This window comes from Canis aureus, chromosome 20 (assembly GCF_053574225.1).
Source record: "Canis aureus isolate CA01 chromosome 20, VMU_Caureus_v.1.0, whole genome shotgun sequence".
NCBI classification, from domain to species: Eukaryota; Metazoa; Chordata; class Mammalia; order Carnivora; family Canidae; genus Canis; species Canis aureus.
This window is the reverse complement of record NC_135630.1, coordinates 9,004,667-9,025,381: the sequence shown is the minus strand read 5'-3', so window position 1 is coordinate 9,025,381 and position 20,715 is coordinate 9,004,667. Positions and strand designations below refer to the sequence as shown.

The 20,715-nt window shown below is 42.0% G+C and overlaps 1 protein-coding gene across 1 annotated transcript; it reads left to right on the top strand.

Annotated features, from left to right (window-relative positions):
- Window positions 1–178: 178 nt before the first annotated feature.
- RAB33B (RAB33B, member RAS oncogene family) lies at window positions 179–17,069 on the top strand. The gene is made up of 2 exons (XM_077860984.1): window positions 179–487; window positions 14,290–17,069. Exons 1-2 carry the CDS (start codon window positions 251–253, stop codon window positions 14,728–14,730), a joined length of 678 nt encoding a protein of 225 aa, XP_077717110.1. The 5' UTR covers window positions 179–250; the 3' UTR covers window positions 14,731–17,069.
- Window positions 17,070–20,715: the final 3,646 nt, after the last annotated feature.

The window sequence follows — 20,715 nt, the reverse complement described above, 5'->3', positions numbered from 1 at the left end:
GGGCGCTACAGCCGCGCGAGGCGGGGCGGGGCGCAGGCTCGCTGCCGCTGAGGGACGGGACCGGGCGGTGCGCAGGCGCGCTGCCGCTGAGGGGGCGGGGCCGGGCGGTGCGCAGGCGCGCTGCCGCTGAGGGGGGCGGGGCGGGCGGGCTGGCAGGGCGCGCGCCTGGCGGTGGCGTCATCGGGGCGTGTGCGCGTGTCCGCTCCTCCGCCGCCTCGGGTCGGGGCGGGTCCCGGGAACCGCCTCGGAGATGGAGTCGTCCCTGGAGGCGAGCTTGTCGTCCAGCGGCGCGGTGTCGGGGGCCGCGGGGTTCCTGCCGCCGGCTCGCTCCCGCATCTTCAAGATCATCGTGATCGGCGACTCCAACGTGGGCAAGACGTGCCTGACCTACCGCTTCTGCGCCGGCCGTTTCCCCGACCGCACGGAGGCTACTATCGGGGTGGATTTCCGAGAACGAGCCGTGGAGATCGACGGGGAGCGCATCAAGGTGAGCGGGGGCGGGGGGGGCTGCCGGGGGGCCGGGTCAAGGTGCGGGGGGCTGCCGGGTCAAGGTGGGGGGGGCGGGGGGATGCCCGTGGGCCGGGTCAAGGTGGGCGGAGTGGGGGGCTGCTGGGTCAAGGTGGGGGGGGCGGGGGGCTGCCGGGGGGCCGGGTCAAGGTGGGGCGGCGGGGCTGCCGGGTCAAGGTGGGCGGGGGGGTGATGCCCGGGGGCCGGGTCAAGGTGAGCGGGGGGGGGCTGCCGGGTCGAGGTGGGGGGGGTGGGGGGTGATGCCTGGGAGCCTGGTCAAGGTGGGCGGGGGCGTGCCCGGGGGCCCGGTCAAGGTGAGCCGCGGGGGGCGCATCAAGGTGGGCGGGCGGGGGGGGAGGAATGCCCGGGGTCCGGGTCAAGGTGGGCGCGGGGGCGTGCCCGGGGTCCGGGTCCCCGCCGCACGGGGGGCGCATCAAGGTGGGCGGGTGTGGGGCTGCCCGCGGTGGCGCCTCGCCCGTGTTCCCTGAAGCCCAGGTGGAGGCTGCGGGTGCAGATTGGAAGGATCTGCGCGGGGCGGCCGTGCAAGGCGAGCCCTGCAAACTCCCCGGACCCGCGGTTTATTCGGGCGACTTTTATCCTATTTATTTCTTAAATGCCGCTTGTAGCTTGGGAAGGGCGCGGCGGCTGCGGGCGCGGTAGCCGGTGGCCGGGTCCGCGCTCGCTGGCAGCGTCTCCGCGGTCGGGAGGCCGCGAACCCAGGCCGAAGGAGGAGCCTGGAGGTCCTCAGGCGGGAAACGTGTAAGAGACGGCCGGGCGCTGGTTAGGCCGCCGGGTCCTGCGGCCTTCGAGGAAGCAGTTAGGTGCGCCCTGCGTGCAGGTGTTCACGTTTCTGTAGGACACGGAATTGTCCAGAAAAATCTATCTTCGGGCGGAACTACTGTATCCGTGGTAGTTCCTGCTCGGTTCTCCAGAAAGCGTCGTCTTAGCGCCACCGCCTCCCGGTCCCTAATTCTTCCCTGGGGCTCGGGTCCTGGAGGAGGAGGTAGGCGGCCCCAGGCCCCAGGCCAGGCCAGAGTTCCGAGGGCGGGAATGAGGACGGTGACGGGCCGGCACCTCCGCCCGTGTGAACCTCAGACGCGCTTCTTCCCTCCGGACCCCGCTGGCCCGCGGCCCTCGCTGACTCCACGTCCCCGGGACACACAGACCCCAGGAAACGCCCTGCCTCCTTATACCGCGTTTACTGTCTGCTTTGTGGATTTTAGAGATTTTAAGTATTTATTCATGAGAGACGCACAAAGAGAGGCAGAGACACAGGCAGAGGGAGAAGGAGACTCCATGCAGGAGCCTGATGTGGGACTGGATTCCGGGATCGACCTGAGCCAAAGGCAGGTGCTCAACCACTGAGCCCTTCAGGCGCCCCTACTTTTTTGCTTTATATTAGGATGTTCATCTAGTTCTACAGGCCGGCCCTTTTGCCTTTTATGTTTTAATTTTTTTATTATTCCATCCAGGCTGCCAGTGTGATGGTGCTTTGGGAACACTGTATCAGGAAGTTAAGAAAGATCTGTGTATATTACAACAGAAAAGACAGAATAAGAAGAGAACGGAATCTATTTTTCTTTTCCCCCGGAATCTTTTTCATTAGAATTAGGGGAGGCCCAGAATCCTGAGGGTGTGAAGCACATAATGAGGCTTCTGGGGTTTGAGAAGGAAGTTAGTGTGGGGAAGGCAGGAGACCCGGGAGGAAGGGCGTGAGCTCCGGAGTCCAGCAGATTTAGCTTGAATCTGAACCGATGAAAGGGTGAGGATATGGGCGATGTGTCCCTAGGTGGGTGACCAGTTTTGCCCAAGACTGTCTCAGTTTTAAACCCGGAAGTCCCACATCCCAGGAACCCCTCAGTCGTAGGTGAACTGGGGTGTTTGGTTACTCTGGTCCTTAGGCAGGCTCTTTAATCTTTCAGAGACTACTTTTCTGAAAAATTGGGATAACACCATATAAGATGAGATGAGATTAGATGAGAGGATTACACACCAACATACATGAAGCACCTGGTTCATAATTGGTAATCTTAAAAAGATTCTTCTTCCTTGGTGGATTAACATCCTTGTTTGTCTTTGGCACCATCATTTCTGTGCCTGTGCACCAGAGTGTGAAGTAGAGGCACAGTAGGGTTTAGACAACTGAGGGTGAGAGAAACTCCCCTAAAAGCATGATTTTAAAGATGTAAGTAGGGGGAAATGAAACGGGAGGAGTTGCAAATTTATGAGATTTTTTTTTTTTAAGATTTTATTTATTCATGAGAAACAGAGAGAGAGGCAGAGACACAGGCAGAGGGAGAAGCAGGCTCCATGCAGGGAGCTCTGACGTGGGACTCGATCCCGGGACTCCAGGACCATGCCCTGGGCCGAAGACAGGCGCTGAACCGCTGAGCCATCCAGGGATCCCCAATGAGATGTTTTCATTGAAAAAATATAAAACATGTCCAGTATCTAAGTTGAATACTTAACTACTGGGGTAAGTGTTGGCAGTGATAAGTAAACCAGAACCATAAATATGATCAATCTGGAAGCATAGAGTTTATTCTGGTTGAGAGGAGTAAGGAGAAAATATTTTTTTCTGGGATTATTCCTCTTGAGCTTTAGCTTAACCTGTTTGGTTGATGGAGACCTGGATGCTGAGTTTTTTTCTTCTTAAGGGTTAGCCATTGACTTGTACCTCCAGCTTTTAAGACTTGAAAGATTTTTATTGTGGTTGAAAAGACTCTTACAGAAATATTTTGAGATTAAAAAAAAAAAAACTGGGGCATGTGGGTGGCTCAGTGGTTGAGTGTTGGCCTTTGGCTCAGGTCGTGATCCCGGAATTCTGGGATCAAGTCCCATGTCGGGCTCCCTGCATGGAGCCTACTTCTTCCTCTGCCTGTCTCTCTCTGTGTCTCTCATGAATAAATAAATAACATCTTAAAAAAAAATATATTTTTAGGGGTGCTGGGTGGCTCAGTTAAGGGGCTGCCTTTGGTTCAGGTCGTGATCTCCGGGTCCTGGGATTGCTCCCCCGCCCCCACCTCCAGTCAGGCTCCCTGCTCAGTGGGGAATCTGCTTCTCCCTCGCCCCCTCCCCCACTCATGCTCTTTCTCTCTCTCTCTCAAATAAATAAAATCTTTTTAAAAAAGCAAACTATTTTCTAGTGTCTTTAAAAAACTGAAGTGAATATAGTTTATTTCATGTGCTACTTCTGCTTTTTCTTTGTTAACCTGTGATACATCTTAAGTGCTGCTGCAACATTCATACATATTTTCTTTCTGGAAAATTTTTAGCCTTATCTGAAATGACATGTCTTCATTTTTCATCTTAAAGTGAAGACTGGAAAGTTTTATGTTACTTTATGAATAAAATGATATTCTAGACCAAAAAAAATATTATTTGTTTGGTAAAGCTGAGATACTGTGTTAAGTTTTTTTTTAAGATTACATTTATTTATTTGAGAGAGTGAGAGAGAGCATGAGTAGGGGGCAGAGGGAGCCCAGTATGACCAATGCCAGGGCCCTGGGATCATGACCTGAGCCAAAGACAGTTGCTTAACTGACTGAGCCACCCGGGCTTTCCGATTTTTTTTGTTTTAAAGATTATTTATTTTAGAGAGAATGCATGCACATGTGCACACGTGGTGGGGGTTGGGCAGAGGGAGAGAATCTCAAGTAGACTCCCTGCTGAGCAGGGAGTGTAACTTGGGGCTCCATCCCAGTACCCCAAGATCACGACCTGAGACAAAATCAAGAGTTGGACACAACGGACCGAGCCACCCAGGAGTCATATGTTAAATGCTTTTAATTGTGGGCTGGAAGTTTTTCAGAGAGCATGTCTTAGGGCACTGCCCTTTCAGAATCAGTGAAAACGTTCTATAAAATGTAATGAAGTCTAGATTTGTTCGTCTAAGTACCATATATATATGGATGAAAAAGGAAAATCTTATTTGCAGAGTTTTGGAAGATGAATAAAATTATAGACTGGATTCTTTAAATAAAAACACATTTGATTTTTAAATTAAGACTCTCAACCCTAATCCTTATGCTCCTTCTTTGTATGTGTATCCCCAGGATAACTCGCTGTATTCCTTTTATACAAGCATATGACAATGGCAGACACCAACAGCATGATGACAGCCTCATGTTGCATTTAATCTGTCTTCTCATCAGGGGCCAGCAGTTTCTATTTGAACATTGGGATGGCTTGCTTATCAATCATAGAGGTATTTTGCCATGTTAAATACAAGATGTTAATATTAACTAAAGGAACGTAATCAGGACCTGTCCCCACATTGGTAAAACAAATATTTAAGGAGTAGTTGCAGGAAAGATGACATTTTTTGTCAGTCACAAAGAATTTTGATAACATCATAGGGGGTTAAGCAAACTATGCTTGAGGGCCAATCATGGCCTGCTGCCAGTTTTTTTTTTTTTTTTTTTTTTAATGGCCTGCAAGCTAAAAATGACTTTCAATTTTTAAAATGGTTTGGGAAAAATCATAAGAATATGATTTCATGACAGGTGAAAGTTATGTGAAATTCAGATTTTAGCGTTTATAAATGAAGTTTTGAAACACAGTCATGCCCCATGACTTTACATTCTGTGCTTGCGTTTGTGCTGCAACGGGAGTTGAGTAGTTGTGACCAAGACTGGTAGGCCCACAAAGTCTTAAGATATTCACTATTCTTACACTTTACAGAAAAAGTTTGCTGACCCTGATAGAGCGCATAGATGAATTGCTGTCCTGGATTGGGGTAAGGTTTATATACCTAAAAAAGATGACCAGCAAAACCAGGCACTGAATGAGTGCCAGGTTACTGTTTGGTTGTGGGTGGAGGAATCATGTGTTTGGAGTGCTAGGCGAGGTTTCATAGACGGAGGGCTTTTCTGAAGAGGACCATCAGCAGGATGCTCCAGCAGGATCAGAGGTTCCTGTGGAAAGGTAGCAAGCGGGAAGAAGGTGAAGGTGTTGGTAGCAACATTTGTGAAGAGTTTGAAAAACAAAGCTAGAGGGTCTAGGTTTCATTTTGTATGCATGGTAAAAAACCCAAGTGTTGGGCAGCCCCGGTGGTGCAGCAGTTTAGCGTCGCCTGAAGCCCGGGGTGTGATCCTGGAGTCCCGGGATCGAATCCCATGTCAGGCTTCCTGCATGGAGCCTGCTTCTCCCTCTGCCTGTGTCTCTGCCTCTCTCTCACTCTCTCTGAATAAATAAATAAATCTTAAAAAAAAAAAACAAAAAACAAAAACAAAACCAAGTGTTTTAGGAAGATAAATATGGCAGCGATTGAGAATGAATCTAGAGTGAGATTCAGACTGCCCCTTGACCTGGTTTTCTGTCTACAGTCTCTCCTTTGGTAGTCTCTTGATGACAGTTGTCAATCCATGAAGGTAACTTCCAAATCTTTGTTTAGCCCACTCCCCTCCTCAAGTCACTCTGCATTTCCCACTGTCTTCTAGACATGGCTATTTGGATAATCCCTCCTTTGCTTTGAATGTCTAAAGTGAGTTCATCTTCCCTGGCATATCTGCTTTTCCTGTTTCTCCCCACATCACCATCACCTAGGTTGGCATCATGGTGTCCTCTTTATCCTCAAGGCCTTGTCCCTTTCTTTTATCCCTACATCCAGTTGGTTCTCTATGTGCATGATTCTCTCATCCATCCTTTCTTCAAAGTCCTGGTTCAGGTCTTTTTTTACCTCCCTATGAACTGTTACAGCAACCCAACTCCTCTCTCATCCCCAGTTGGCAATGACCTTTTTTGGTACATTGTTGCCCAAATGCCAGATTAGTGTTGCACTTTAGGGAGATCTCTGTGCCCTGCCTCAGATGCCCTGGGTAGTTCTCCATTCTATTGTAAAATTCCAACTTTAATTAATTAATTTATTTTTTGAAGATTTTATTTACTTATTCATGAGAGACAGAGAGAGAGAGGCAGAGAGACAGGCAGAGGGAGAAGCAGGCTCCATGAAGGGAACCCAATGTGGGACTCGATCCCGGGACTCCAGCGTCACGCCCTGGGCCCAAGGCAGGTGCTAAACCACTGAGCCACCCAGGAATTCCCAAAATTCCAACTTTTAAAATGAATGTAGGACTTCCTTCATCTTGCTCCATACTGCTTTTCAAACTTTTTTTTCCCCATTAATTTCCTTCAAGTACCTATAGTCCAGCTGCTTATTTGCTGATCCCTGTGGTTTCCCTTGCATGCCCTACTGGGCCTGGAATATCCCCTCTGCTCATATTTCACCACATGTCATTCTTCCTTATTAAACTCAGTGCGTCTATCAAAAATATTTGATCCCTCCTTCTCTCTCTCTCTCTCTCTTTTTTTTTTTAAAGATTTTATTTATTCATGAGAGACACAGAGAGAGAGGCAGAGACACAGGCAGAGGGAGAAGCAGGCTCCATGTAGGGGGCCTGATGTGGGACTCCAATCCCCATCCCGGGTCTCCCAGATCACACCCTGGGCTGAAGGATCACACCCTGGGCTGAAGGCGGCGCTCACCTGCTGAGCCACCCGGGCTGCCCCTCTCCTTCTCCATCCTGTTTCTTCCTTCTGTGGACTCCCTTTAGCACCTTACCTGAGTCTTTACATGATCTCTTTCCTCACAGTATTATGTAGGTGTCTCTATCTCTTTTATCATCCTATTCAGTCTTATTCAGAGCAGGATCCATGTCTAGTAATGCCATAGACTTCTTTGAGTATCTAGCTCAGTCTCTAAACTATGTAGTACTCGGGGGATCCATATGGAATGTATGGAAACAGAGATCCACTGGTAGGCTCCTCTGGACATCCAGTATTGAGGTGATAAGAGAAACTAATGGAAATTTGATAGGTGGTCAAAGAAGGAAGATCATTTGGGTTAATACCTTTATCATTTTGAGTCAAGCAAAAATAGTATTTAGTTTGGCCAGATCACTTCCTCATTTTGGTAATAAAACTACTAAAAGGGCAGCCCGGGTAGGTCTGCAGTTGCGTGCCGTCTTCAGCCCAGGGCCTGATCCTGGAGACCTGGGATTGAGTCTCATGTTCAGGCTCCCTGCATGGAGCCTGCGTCTCCCTCTGCCTATGTCTCTGCCTCTCTCTCTGTGTCTCTCATGAATAAATAAATAAAATCTTTTTTTTTTTTTAATAAATCTAAAAGAGCTTATTATACCAACAATAAGAATCTACTGTTGGGATTTAGCAAATAACTAGGTTGCTGTTTTTGTTGGAACTTCATATTGGAATTTAAAGTAGAGATTTGTGAAATAATATTGAGGTATATTTTATGTTGTCCTTATAATGTTTAAAATGGGGGTAATATCTATGGGAGCATGCATTAACCATTTTCCACTAAACATTATTAAATTGGGAAAAATTGCTCTGAAAATACTTCCTCATTTAACCAAACAAAGGCATGTCACTTCCTTAGGTTCCAGAGTGTTATTCCCCTTTTTTAAACATGTATGTATCATTCTACTTAAAGCTAACTTCAGGACTTTTCTATGCTATCACGGGGTACCGTTGTCCCCTTAGTATCTCCCTATCTGTCTCTCTTTTGGTCAGAATTTTCTCTTGTCTTTTAAGGCTGGTGCTGTTTTTATCACTTGTCCTGTCCTTTCTTTGCTGAGTCTCTCTGCTCCTTCCCTAGCCCCCTTGCTGAGCCTTCGTTGTTTCAGCAATTTTCTGAGTGAAATTTTGAAGTTTCTTTGTCTTTACTTTTTAATGATTTTATTTATTTGAGAGACTGAGCGAGTGAGCAACAGAGCAGGGGCAGAGGGAGAGGGAGAAACACACTCGCCCCTGAATGGGGAGCCCCGTGCAGGACTTGATCCCAGGACCTAAGCTGAAGGCAAACGCTTAACTGACTGAGCCACTCAGGCACCTGAAGCTTCTTCTTAAATAATCCTTTGTGAATGCCTCATTAACTTAGTATTTACTTGTATAGGTTTTTGGTAAACTGTGAAGAGTTACTATTTCATACCTCTTGTTTCCGGGAAGTCTTGATATAGTAGAATGCATAGTTCTGAACAGGACTGATGGAAAGCCAAGTATTGTTGAGTCCGTCTCATCCTAAAACAAACCAACAGTTTTCTTAGGGATAAGCAGTCTCATCATCACCACTTTTATGGAGGACTTTTGCAGCTCTTTGAGGCAGGTCTAAATTCTGTGTAATTATTATTTTTTTAAGTTTAGTTTGTTTTTAAAAAAAAAAAAAAAGTTTAGTTTGTTTTTATAGAAGAAGTGGTTGCTTGTTACAGAAAACAGAAAAGTAGAAATAAGCAGAGAAATTACCTTAAAGACAACCGTGATTAATGTTTTCGTATTATTTCCTTGGGTACTTTTCATTTTTTTGGGGGGGGGTACTTATCATTTATCTATTTTTAACTTATAAATATTCTTTGCTTAAAACATCATAAATCATTTTTCATTGATGAAATGGTTTTTGAATGAATACCTGAGCTATAGAGGAATGTTATTAAAAGAGAAAAGAGAAGAGATCAGCTCCAGTTTCTTTGGCTAGCTTTTATATAGGTCATCTAAAATATTTCCCAAATATCTTTCTAAATGTTAAAGATACAGTTTGGAGTGGGTTTTTTTGTTTTGTTTTGTTTTGTTTTGTTTTGTCACTCTAAAAAACTGAGATATAATTCACAGGCCATCAGATACACTCTTTTAAAATATACAATTTATTGGTTTTTAGTATATTTGCAAGGTTTAGTATATTTACTGTCATCATTATCTGATTCCAGAACTCCAGTAAGAAACCCCAAACCCATTTTAACAGTCACTCCCCATTCCTCCCCTTCCCTCAACCCTGGCACTCACCAGTCTACTTTTGGATTTGCCTATACTGGGTATTTCATATACACATGGAATCTTTTTTTTTTTTTTTGGAATCTTAACAATATGTGGCCTGTGGTGTGTGGCTTCTGTCACTTAAGATAATATTTTCTAGATTCATCCATGTTGTAGCACGTATCAGTACTTCATTCCTTTTTATGGCTGCATCATACTCCATTATATGGACATACATTTTGCTTATTCCTTCATCAGTTGATGGATAGTTGGGTCGTTTCTACCTTTTAGCTATTACGAATACTCCTGCTAGGAACATTTGTGTACCAGTTTTTGTGTGAATATGTCTTTTCAGTTCTCTCTGGTACATACCTGGGAGTGGAATTACTGGGTCATACAGCAAATCCATTTTATGTTTTTTAAAAATAATTTATGAAGTGAAATTCAATTAACACAAAATTATTTTGTTTTATTTTATTTTTTTTTAAAGATTTATTTATTCGTGAGAGACACAGAGAGAGAGGCAGAGACACAGGCAGAGGGAGAAGCAGGCTCCATGCAGGGAGCCCGATGCGGAACTCGATCCTAGGACTTCAGGATCATGACCTGGGCCGAAAGGAGACGCTTAACCACTGAGCCACCCAGGGATCCCATAAAATTATTTTGAAGTAAACAATTCCATTTAGTATTCATAATGTTGTATAACCACGCCTTTATCTAGTTTCAAAATACTTCCATCACTCCAAAGTGAAACCTCTCATGTTCCATCTCTATAGATTTCTCTGTTTTGGATACTTTATGTAAATGGAACCATAGAATGTGTGTCTGGCCTCTTTCATGCAGTGCATTTTGGAGGTTCATCTTTGTGGTAGCACGTATCTGTACTTTATTCCTTTTTGTGGGAAGTCATAGTCTGATTAACTTTTTGAGGAATTGACAAACTGTTTTCTGAAGTGGCTGTACTATCTTGCATCCCCACCAGCAATGTATGAGGGTTCCAGATTTTCTCCACCAACCCTTCTTATCGTCCATCCATTTTTTTTTTTTTTTTAATTTAGGCCTTGCTAGTGTGAGTATAAAGTGGTATTTGGTTTTTTTGTTTTGTTTTTTTTGTTTTTGTTTTTGTTTTTTTTTTGTTTTGTTTTTGATTTGCATTTTCTTGATGGCTAATGATGTTGAGCCTCTTTCCACGTGCTTATTGACTATTTGTATATTTTCTGTGGAGAAATGTCTATTCATATTCTTTACCAATTTTTTAATTGGTTCATATGTCCTTTTATTATTGAGTTATAAGAGGTCTTAAATATTCTGGATGGTATACCCCTACCAGATATTATTTGCAGGTATTTTCTCCTATTCTGTGAGTCATCTTTTCACTTTCTTGATAATATTCTTTGAAACACACATTTTTAATTTTGATGAAGTCCAATTTGTCTATTTTTTCTTTGATTGCTTGTGTTTTATTTTTTTAAGATTTTATTTATTTATTAATGAGAGAGACAGAGAGAGAGAGGCAGAGACACAGGCACAGGGAGAAGCAGGCTCCATGCAGGGAGCCCGATGTGGGACTTGATCCCGGGACTCCAGGATTGCACCCTGGACCAAAGGCAGGCGCCAAACCACTGAGCCACCCAGGGATCCGCGTGTTTTTTGTTTTTTTGTTTTAAGATTTATTTATTCATGAGAGACACACAGAGAGAGAAGCAGAGACACCGACAGAGGAGAAGCAGGCTCCATGCAGGGAGCCTGACACAGGACTCGATTCCGGGACTCCAGGATCACACCCTGAGCCAAAGGCAGGCACTAAACTGCTCAGCCACCCAGGGATCCCCCGATTACTTGTGTTTTAAATATCATATCTTAGAAACCATTGTCTAACCCAGTGTGGTCACAAATACTTATCCCTATGTTTTCTTCTAAGAATTTTATAGTTTCAGCTCTTTAGATTTGTTGTCCATTTTGAATAAGTTTCTATATATGGTGTGAGGTAGGAGGTCCAACCTAATTTTTTGTGTGTTATCCCAGAACCATTTGTTAAAATAACTATTCTTTTCCTTACTGAATTGTGTTAGTACTCTTGTTGAAAATCAGTTTGCCATAGCTGTATGGGGTTATTTCTGGACTGTGAGTTTTGTTCTGTTGATCTATACATCTAATCTTATTCCAGTAGCACACGGTGTGATTATTGTAGCTTTGTGTAGTATGCTTTGATATCTATAGAAGCATTTTTAATTGTATGTTGAGTATTCTTAATCTGTTAGTTGGGGTAAGAAAGTTTTATGTTTTTAAAGGAAAGTTGTATTTTTAAAGTATTTTAAGCACTTCAGTAGCTCTTTGCACACTCATTGCAGCTAGTCTATGAGTGCTTATTTTAGAGGGTCTGAAACTAAATTTTACTTTCACTGTTGAAGAAGCTAAGGCCTAGAGGTGTAACAGTCATCTCTGGCACATAGTAGGCATTAAGTAAATACTTGTTGATTTAGATAGTCTTAGATGTTAGTACTTAGTTTGCTTTGCTGACAACTGTTTGCTTCTACCTCTGATATATATGATATGGAGTCTTTACAGCCTGTCTGCCATTTATGTTGCCTACATCACACGGTGGGCATTTTATGATAATTTATTTTGTGACATGGTTTCTAGGAAGGCATTGAGGCAAAACCTTGTGATTTAGTGAGTACATGTGAGTGTAAGGGGTAAAGGTTTAAACAGTATGCATGGTAAGTAATTTTAGGATGCCATGCAGCTACATCTAAGAGATTCAACTATAATGATTTAACCAGGGTAAGCTGTTATTTTTCTCATGTTCTAAGGAGACCCGAGGCAGCAAGATTCAAGGTTTATGTAGACTTCTGCTATTCTGTGTCTCTTTCTTCTTCATGCTCTGCAGATAGTTGCTGAACTCCCAGTCATTATATCCCATTCCAGGCAGAAAGGGTGCAGTGAGAGAGGTGCAAAAGGCACCTGCCAAATGCTCTGTCTTTTAAAAATCACATATCCATAGTTTTCCTGGAAAACCCCCTGAAAGACTGTCTGCAAATTATTGGCTAGAACTGTCATTTGGCCTCCCTTAGTTCCAGGGGAGCCTGAGAGATCAGGTTTATATAGTATTTTATATTTCCACCTGGAGCAAAATTTGGTTTATGTTAATTAGAAAGAAAGGGAGAATGTTAAGAAAATGGAGAAACTTGGTCTTAAAAGGAACTACCAAAAAAACCGCTCAGAGCTGATTAAATCCAAGGTAGAAGAGCACGCAACTCTTGATCTTGGGGTTGTGAGTGCAAGCCACACACTGGCTGTAGAGATTATTTTAAAACATTTTTTTTTTAATTAAGGTACCATGGAAGAGATTTGTGATCAATATTTTCATCTCTAATCACATTTTTAAAATGTATTTATTCATTATTACATCTTCATTGAGGACTTAACCATGTGCTGCCATATACTGAGCACTCTATTATATCCTACTTTGTGGGCCATCTACATTTCCTTCTATTCTGTGTCACTCTGAAAAATCACCAGTTGAGGCTTCCTTGTAGATAGTACAAGTCTTTTTTTTTTTTTTTTTTTTTTATGATAGTCACAGAGTGGGGGGCGCGGGCAGAGACATAGGCAGAGGGAGAAGCAGGCTCCATGCACCGGGAGCCCGACGTGGGACTCGATCCCGGGTCTCCAGGATCGTGCCCTGGGCCAAAGGCAGGCACCAAACCACTGCGCCACCCAGGGATCCCGATAGTACAAGTCTTTTATCAAAAGGTATCTAATCAGGGATCCCTGGGTGGCGCAGTGGTTTAGCGCCTGCCTTTGGCCCAGGGCGCGATCCTGAAAACCCAGGATCGAATCCCACGTTGGGCTCCCAGTGCATGGAGCCTGCTTCTCCCTCTGCCTGTGTCTCTGCCTCTCTCTTTCTCTCTGTGTGACTATCATAAATAAATAAAAATTTAAAAAAAAAAAAAAAGGTATCTAATCAGATCTACCTCTAGTCTTTTCCACCCCCATCAGTTAACTTTTTTAGGAAGCAAACAAAAGGGTAATTCAGAGAATCATGACACATAACTTATACTTAGCTTTAGATATTATTTTCCTCAATCCTCCCCACCCCGCCCCCTGTATTTCAACTAGGAGATACTGGACTAGTCTTGTTGGTAGACATGTTTAGGTTAAATAAATGATTTTCTAGCCTTTTAAGATTTTCAAGGGGGATTTCATAGAAGGTCTGTATATATTGGTTTGAGGACTAATAAACCTAATGACTCATAGCATCTGTCCTACGTCTACTATTTTAAGTTAGTCTAGTGGAAGGTGGAGAAGGGCATATAGTAACCAGATTTACAGGAATTAGATGCTTAATATCTTTGTTAAAATCTGACATTCAGGAACGCCTGGGTGGCTCAGCAGTTGAGTGTCTGCCTTCTGCTCAGGGGTGATCCCAGAGTCCCAGGATTGGGTCCCACATCGGGCTCTCACTCTGCCTTCTGCCTGTGTCTTTGCCTCTCCCTGTCTCTCATTAATAAATAAATAAATAAAATCTTAAAAAAAATGATTTTAAAATATTAAATAAAAATGTCAGGTTTTTTTTTTTGTTTGTTTTTGTTTTTGTTTTTTTTTAGATTTTAAAGATTTTATTTATTTATTCATGAGAGGCAGAGACATAGGCAGAGGGAGAAGCAGGCTCCATGCAGGGAGCCTGATATGGGACTCCATCCCTGGAGGTGCTAAACTGCTGAGCCATCTGGGCTGCCCTAAAATCTGTTTTTGAGGTATAATTTCACCCAAACAAATTTGACTTACTAAAATTTAAGTGCTGAATTGAAATATTTGTTCTGACACTTGCATTAATTATGAAGTAACTAGTATCATGAAGTTTGGGTCCCACAAATTACACTGAAAAGGCACTATAGAAGGATCAAAGTGTAATTTAAGAATTACTAAAGACCATGCAGAGTTGATCAAAAATCTCATAAGTATAATTGGAATGAAATTTTCAGTTTTCTCTTTTTTTTTTTTTTCCATTTTCAGATCCAGTTGTGGGACACAGCAGGACAAGAACGATTTAGAAAGAGCATGGTCCAGCACTATTACAGAAATGTACATGCTGTTGTCTTCGTGTACGATATGACCAACATGGCTAGTTTTCATAGCCTGCCATCTTGGATAGAAGAATGCAAACAGCATTTGCTAGCCAGTGACATACCACGGATTCTCGTTGGAAATAAATGTGACTTGAGAAGTGCCATTCAAGTACCTACAGACTTGGCACAAAAATTTGCTGACACACACAGTATGCCTTTGTTTGAAACCTCTGCGAAAAACCCCAATGATAATGACCATGTGGAAGCTATATTTATGACCTTGGCTCATAAACTTAAGAGCCACAAACCATTAATGCTTAGTCAACCCCCTGATAACGGAATTATTCTGAAGCCTGAACCAAAGCCTGCAATGACATGCTGGTGCTAAGTAACAGTCTTTATTATACTATCTAATTTTGACTAGAGAAATACTTTTGAAGTATGACAGTGATAAGTCATAAGATTTAATCTCAAATATAATGGATCATCCTGACATTATACTGTTTATCATTGTCATGCTAATTTTTGTATTTTGTATCTACTTAATTAAGTTTGTCATTATGACAACACAGGGCAAAAGTTGGTTTTCACGTGAGGTTGAAAATGAAGCAAAGGTAGGATGAATCAGAACATCTTCCCGTTGAGAGCCCAGTGAAGGAGGCTTCAAATGAGAGCATGATGGTATTTTAGGAGTAAATCACTGTTCATTCCTGTGTTCCAGGGATAGAAAAGAAATAAAAGGGTATAGGACATACCTACTAGGTATGTCCTTTGAATGGGAAGCATTCTCAATAGGACAAAACTGGTATTTGCCTCTCCCTAAAGTTCTTTCTTCGTATTATTGATGTATTTAATTGCATTATTATTGGTACATGTTAGAGCCAAGATGATTTTTAGTTTCAGTGGGAGGAGAAGGCATAGAATGTTTTCTGGTTCTCAGTGTATAAAGAATGACTTCCAGTGATTCCACGTGCTTGATATTTCTAATTGATTTATCAATCAGATCTACAGAAGTCATTGTTATTGTTAGAAAAAATTTGTTTTCTTAGTAAATTCTATTAAAATATGCAAAAATAAGTCTGACTTTAAATGAAGTGACATAATAAGGTGCTTTATATTTTGGTATCTTTAGTAAAAAACAAATTGAAAGCATTGGAGGAGTTGTAATTTGGGGGGAGAATAGATAAATGTGATTCCTGGCTACAAAAGGAGACCTATTCTTAGCTTCTGTAATCTCAAACTGTGGGTCTGGCATAGTATCTCTTGCTCTCCCCGCCACGGTCAGTCAATTCAATGACTGGAAGGTTGAGTTAACAAATCAACTTCTATTTGGATTGTAGCTCTGAAGGCACACCTCTGATTGCTAGGAGTCTACATATATTTCTGTAATAGTATCGTGTTGTAGCATACCAGTTTTTAAAATCTTTAAATTTTATGGTCCCAACAAGCTATTCCTCCTTGGAATGAAAAATAAATAAGATATTGAGAAATACGTTGTCTCTCTTAGTGATGTAAAGAATAGTACAAGAAGTTTCTTACCCCAAAAATTTATTTTGATTTTAAGACTTTGCACATAGAAAATAGTAAGCTTGCATACAAAGCTATTACACGAATGGAATGTAAGCCATGAACCTTAACTGAAGTGCACACATTCACTAATTCTGATAGATTGCTGTCCTTGATAATTTTAGAGGTAAATAAGCCAAAAGATGATTATACTTAACAATATTTTCAGAATGTGGGAATTCAAATATGTAATCTAGTTTAAGATTTTTTATTTAATCATTATGGTGATCCTAACTGAATAATTATAAAAACAAGATAATGCTATTAAATGAACTAACTGAAAGAAATAATTATTCAGTTTTAAATATTAGAGCCTAAGGAAAAACAAGTTGGCTTTATCTGTGTTTAGGGAGATTAATCCATTTTTCTTATGCTAAAATGGTTTTAATTTAAATTGTTGATTTGTAACTATTTTTATAGTAAAAAACAATGACAACTGTGCTAATTGTGGTGAGTGTAACAGTTTTTTAAAGAAGGGAATCCGTTTATTGCTTTTAAAACATTTTCTAAAGTGTGAGAAGAAAGTTTACAAACTTTCCCAGTGCATTTATGTTTTTAAGTGCTGTTAATAATGATTAAAAAAATAATTTAACTTTATTTCTTTTTGTAAGAACTTAATACAGGTATCCTTTACAGTTCTGTAAAAGAACTTATTTTTTCACTTTAATATTTATTAATTTTAAAATATTTGTATCTCATTTGTAATGATTTACTCTCTTAATTTTTTCTACATATGTTTTTATTTTTTAAAAGAGCATACTTATCAGTTGAATGGGGATAGAGGTTTTAGATATTTTCCAAAATATTTATAAAACACTTCATTGTTGAGAAATCACTTACAGAATGGTGGCTATCAAACAAATAATTATAAATTTTTAAAGCACAAGTCACATGTTTTGTAACTCCTGTGTGAATTTATTTTAGCTGTGACATTTAATTGAAAACATCAGATATGTTTTGGAAAAGTCTTAATTTGAGAACAACTGAAGGAAGTTAATCCAGAATCTATATGTAGTTAGCTATTAATGATGATGCTTTATTGACAGTATATTGCTAATATATTTCTTCATGAAATCTGAAGTTAAATAATTTCGTTGTGGAATAGTGTCACTGTAACATTTCCCTTACGAAGTTCAATAAACCAGCTTTGCCATAAAGAAATTGTATTTCATTCCCTTTGTTTGATTATTAGGATGATTACAGAGCAAAACAAAAAAATCTCTTTTCCCCTCTGGCTTCCAGGTAAAGTATATATAATACATTAGAAACAAACAAATCTATTTGGAAACACATTTAGGGTTAAAGAACTTTTCAGAAAAAAACCCTAAATACTAAAATTAGCTGATAAGGGTAGATTTTTTTTCATTTGTATGGCTAAGTAATCAGCTTGTTGAAGAGTACTTCAGGGCCAACGAATACTATAAGAATTGTTGACATCCCCAGACTTAGAAAAGGCAAAACGAAATGAATAATTATAAATTGTATGACAAAAAAGAAGGAATTCTGTTGTAGGTATAAGATTGTAATTTCTACATTCACCTTTACTGATTCAGGCCCTTTAGGAAAAGTGTGGGTTGGCACTTGGGCCTCTGAAGTCAATACTGCTTTACCCAGTGCATTTATTTCACATGTCAGTTACTCTCCTGCTCAAACACAAAATCATATTATTCATGAAAGACTGCTTTCGTATCAGCTATTAAGATAATAAGTTGGTCAGGTCTTCTGAGGGCAAATTTGCTAGAGCCTTTGTGGCAAGAGTTAATTGATTGGAATAACCTGATTTGTCCAACGGTTGTCAAGTATCTGCTATGTGTTTTCCAGTTGTGTTGGGCAGTGAGCGACATAAATGATTAAGACGATGTCCTTGAAGAACTTGCAAAATACTGTGTAAACACCTGGGAATTCTACAATATAATATGGTAAATGTAATCATACTTAGGACAGTGAGCACACAGCATGGAGCCATGTTTTGACTTTGATGCAGGGTAGCGAGTGCAGGGCAATGAAGAGCTGGTCAGAACAACAGGAAATGAGGCTGTCAACCTAGGGTGTGGTGTAGCTCCCATTAGGGGAGGATTTATCGGGAGGAGTCTGACTCATCCTATTGGACTCCGGGACAAGGATGCAGCTGGACTCTAAGAAATGCTGGGATTGGGTACCCAGTTTCCTAACTCTGGGCTTAAGCTTCTCTGCACATCCTCATTCTCTCTCTCTTACAACTGGATTTTTCTCCCCTTTTCTGGTTCAGATGGCAGAAAATGTGGCCACTGCCTGCGTCTGAACTTTTGTATGCTGCCGACGTTCAGAGAGATGAACTGATTGTCAATCCCAAGTTAAAATATCTGGGGTGGACTATTTTTGGCCTGGCTAAAGTCAGATGCCCAGCCCAAGACCAATCAATAACTTAAAAAATAAGAATAAAAAAGATCAAATAGGCAATTTCCACATTTGGGGGCAAAGGAATTTTGAAGAGAAGGGAGAAAAGAGTAGCCACGTGAAAGCCTTTGAGCTTTGGGTAACTAATGAGAGTGTTGAAGCAAGGTGGTGACTGGGACCGTCGGGTTTATGCTAGAAATTCCAGTGGTGCTAGGAAGGGCGCGGGGGAATGGAGGCCTGGTGGCCAGGCACGGCAGCGTCCGAGCCTAAAGAAAGTCTTTGCTGGGACGCTGGTGGGAGAACATGGATTGGAGACCTGCCAGGGTGAAAATCCCGAGGAGACAGAGACTAATTAAATACAAGTTGATTAGGTCAAGCTCAGAAATTTAATTTCCTGAAGCAGTTAGTATGGTTCTCCCCTAGGGCTACGCACTGCACTCATGTACGTAACTAGATGTTTTTAAAAGGAATGTTTTCAAGTCTTATTTTTTGGATTATTGGATTCCTTTAATTTGCATGTACCAAAAGTTCGATTCCCGTAATCTGTCATTTCCGTATTTGTTTTTCAGACATTTGAGTCCTGTGAAATTTCTCACTTAAAATTATTTGAGTTTTGTGCTCTAATGCTATTAGATATTTTTACTTTTAAATAGTTATGGAAGATTTTGTCTATTTTTCTTGAAGTCTTGGAGCGTTCTTTTAGTACTAAAACAAAAGGTGGATTTTCATATTGTTCTTCATTCCATAGAAATAACAGAGTATACAAAGGCATTTAATTTCATTACTTCTCTTGGCTCCTCAATCCTTTGAGAGCTCTGTTTATCTGTAAAATATGACAATAGGGCTTTTTAAAAATTAGACTTTTGTATAGGAAGTATATTCACATGGTTCAATGTTTGGACCATGTACAGATGAGTAACGATGAAGTCTCCTCCCCACTCCGCTCAGCTCTGGCTCTTCCACCACAAAGAGTCATGATCACGAATTTGTGGTTTCTGGGCATAGCAACAAAATACCTGAGGATGAGGACATCTTAGGACACGTAAGCATCATTTCTCTCTTAGGCCTCATGGAATTCCTTTAAGTTGATCGTAATTTAGATTTCCCTCTGCTGGTGGACATTTGGGTTGTTTCCAGTCCTCTACTATTACAATATTGAGATGAATAACCTTTTACAGAAATCATTTTGTAAATGTGTGAATACGTCTGAAGGGCAAATTCCTGGAAGTGACATTGCTGGATGAAGTCTGCATTTGCGAGTGGGGTTTCCAGCTGCCCTCCCCAGACGTCGCACTGGCAGTGGAAAGTGTTTCTAGACTCCCCGATGCAGGCTGTCACCGAAGTTTTTGATCTCTGCAAATCACTGAGTGAAAAATTGCCTTTCTCTCAACTGTGAATAGGGTTAAGCATCTTTTTAATGATCATTTGTATTTTCTTTTCTGTTGAATTGTCTGTTTCCTTTGTCCTTTTTACTGATTTGTAGGAATACTTCATATATTGGAGAAGTTCACCTTCTTTGGTGAATCTTTTTTCTAGTGTGTGTGCTTTTAAAAAAAGATTTATCTATTCATGAGAGACACACTCAATCCCGTGTCTCCAGGATCAGGCCCCGGGCTGAAGACAGGCGCTCAGCCACTGAACCACCCAGGGATTTCCCTGAGGAAGTCTTTTAATTACTGGGCCATGAGAGACACACTGGATCATCCAAATGGCAAAAAACATTTTTATGGTCACTTATTATGATGTTTTTTAAAAAGCCCATAGGTTTTGCTTTTCTTTTTTTCCTTTTTTATTTATTTCTTCATGAAAGAAAGAGAGAGAGGCAGAGACCCAGGTAGAGGGAGAAGCAGGCTCCCCGCGGGGATCTTGATGTGGGACTCGATCCCGGGACTCTGGGGTCACGCCCTGAGCTGAAGGCAGATGCTCAACCGCTGAGCCACCCGGGTGCCCCAAGCCCATGAGTTTTTCACGGCCTCCACGCACAGAGTTTATACCTCCTTCTCTTAAACCCACATAGGGTTTCGTGATTGCTCCTCTGCACAAGTAGAGCAGGACTTGGGAGCTCAGTTACACACCCCAGGCCTGTCCTGGGCCACTGGCTCTGGGCATCTCCGGCCACCCTATAAGAAGTCTGGCTGCCTTGAGGCCACCATGCAGGGAAACCAGGGAGACAGACGCCAGGGGAGCATCAGCGGTGCTCAGCCTTTAGGGAGACCCACCCCAGAACTGCTGGGCAGAGCAAGGCCCGCATTCCTGAACCACCGCAACAATAAGAGATAATCAGGGGCACTTTCATCTCGAGGTCCTGAAGATTGCTGTGCAGCAACAGGCATCACGCCTTACCGACTCCCGTAACTCCCACAACGACCGTTTTGTTATTGGCAGCCCCTTACAAAGACGAGAGGACATGGAGGCACCGAGGGGTTTCACC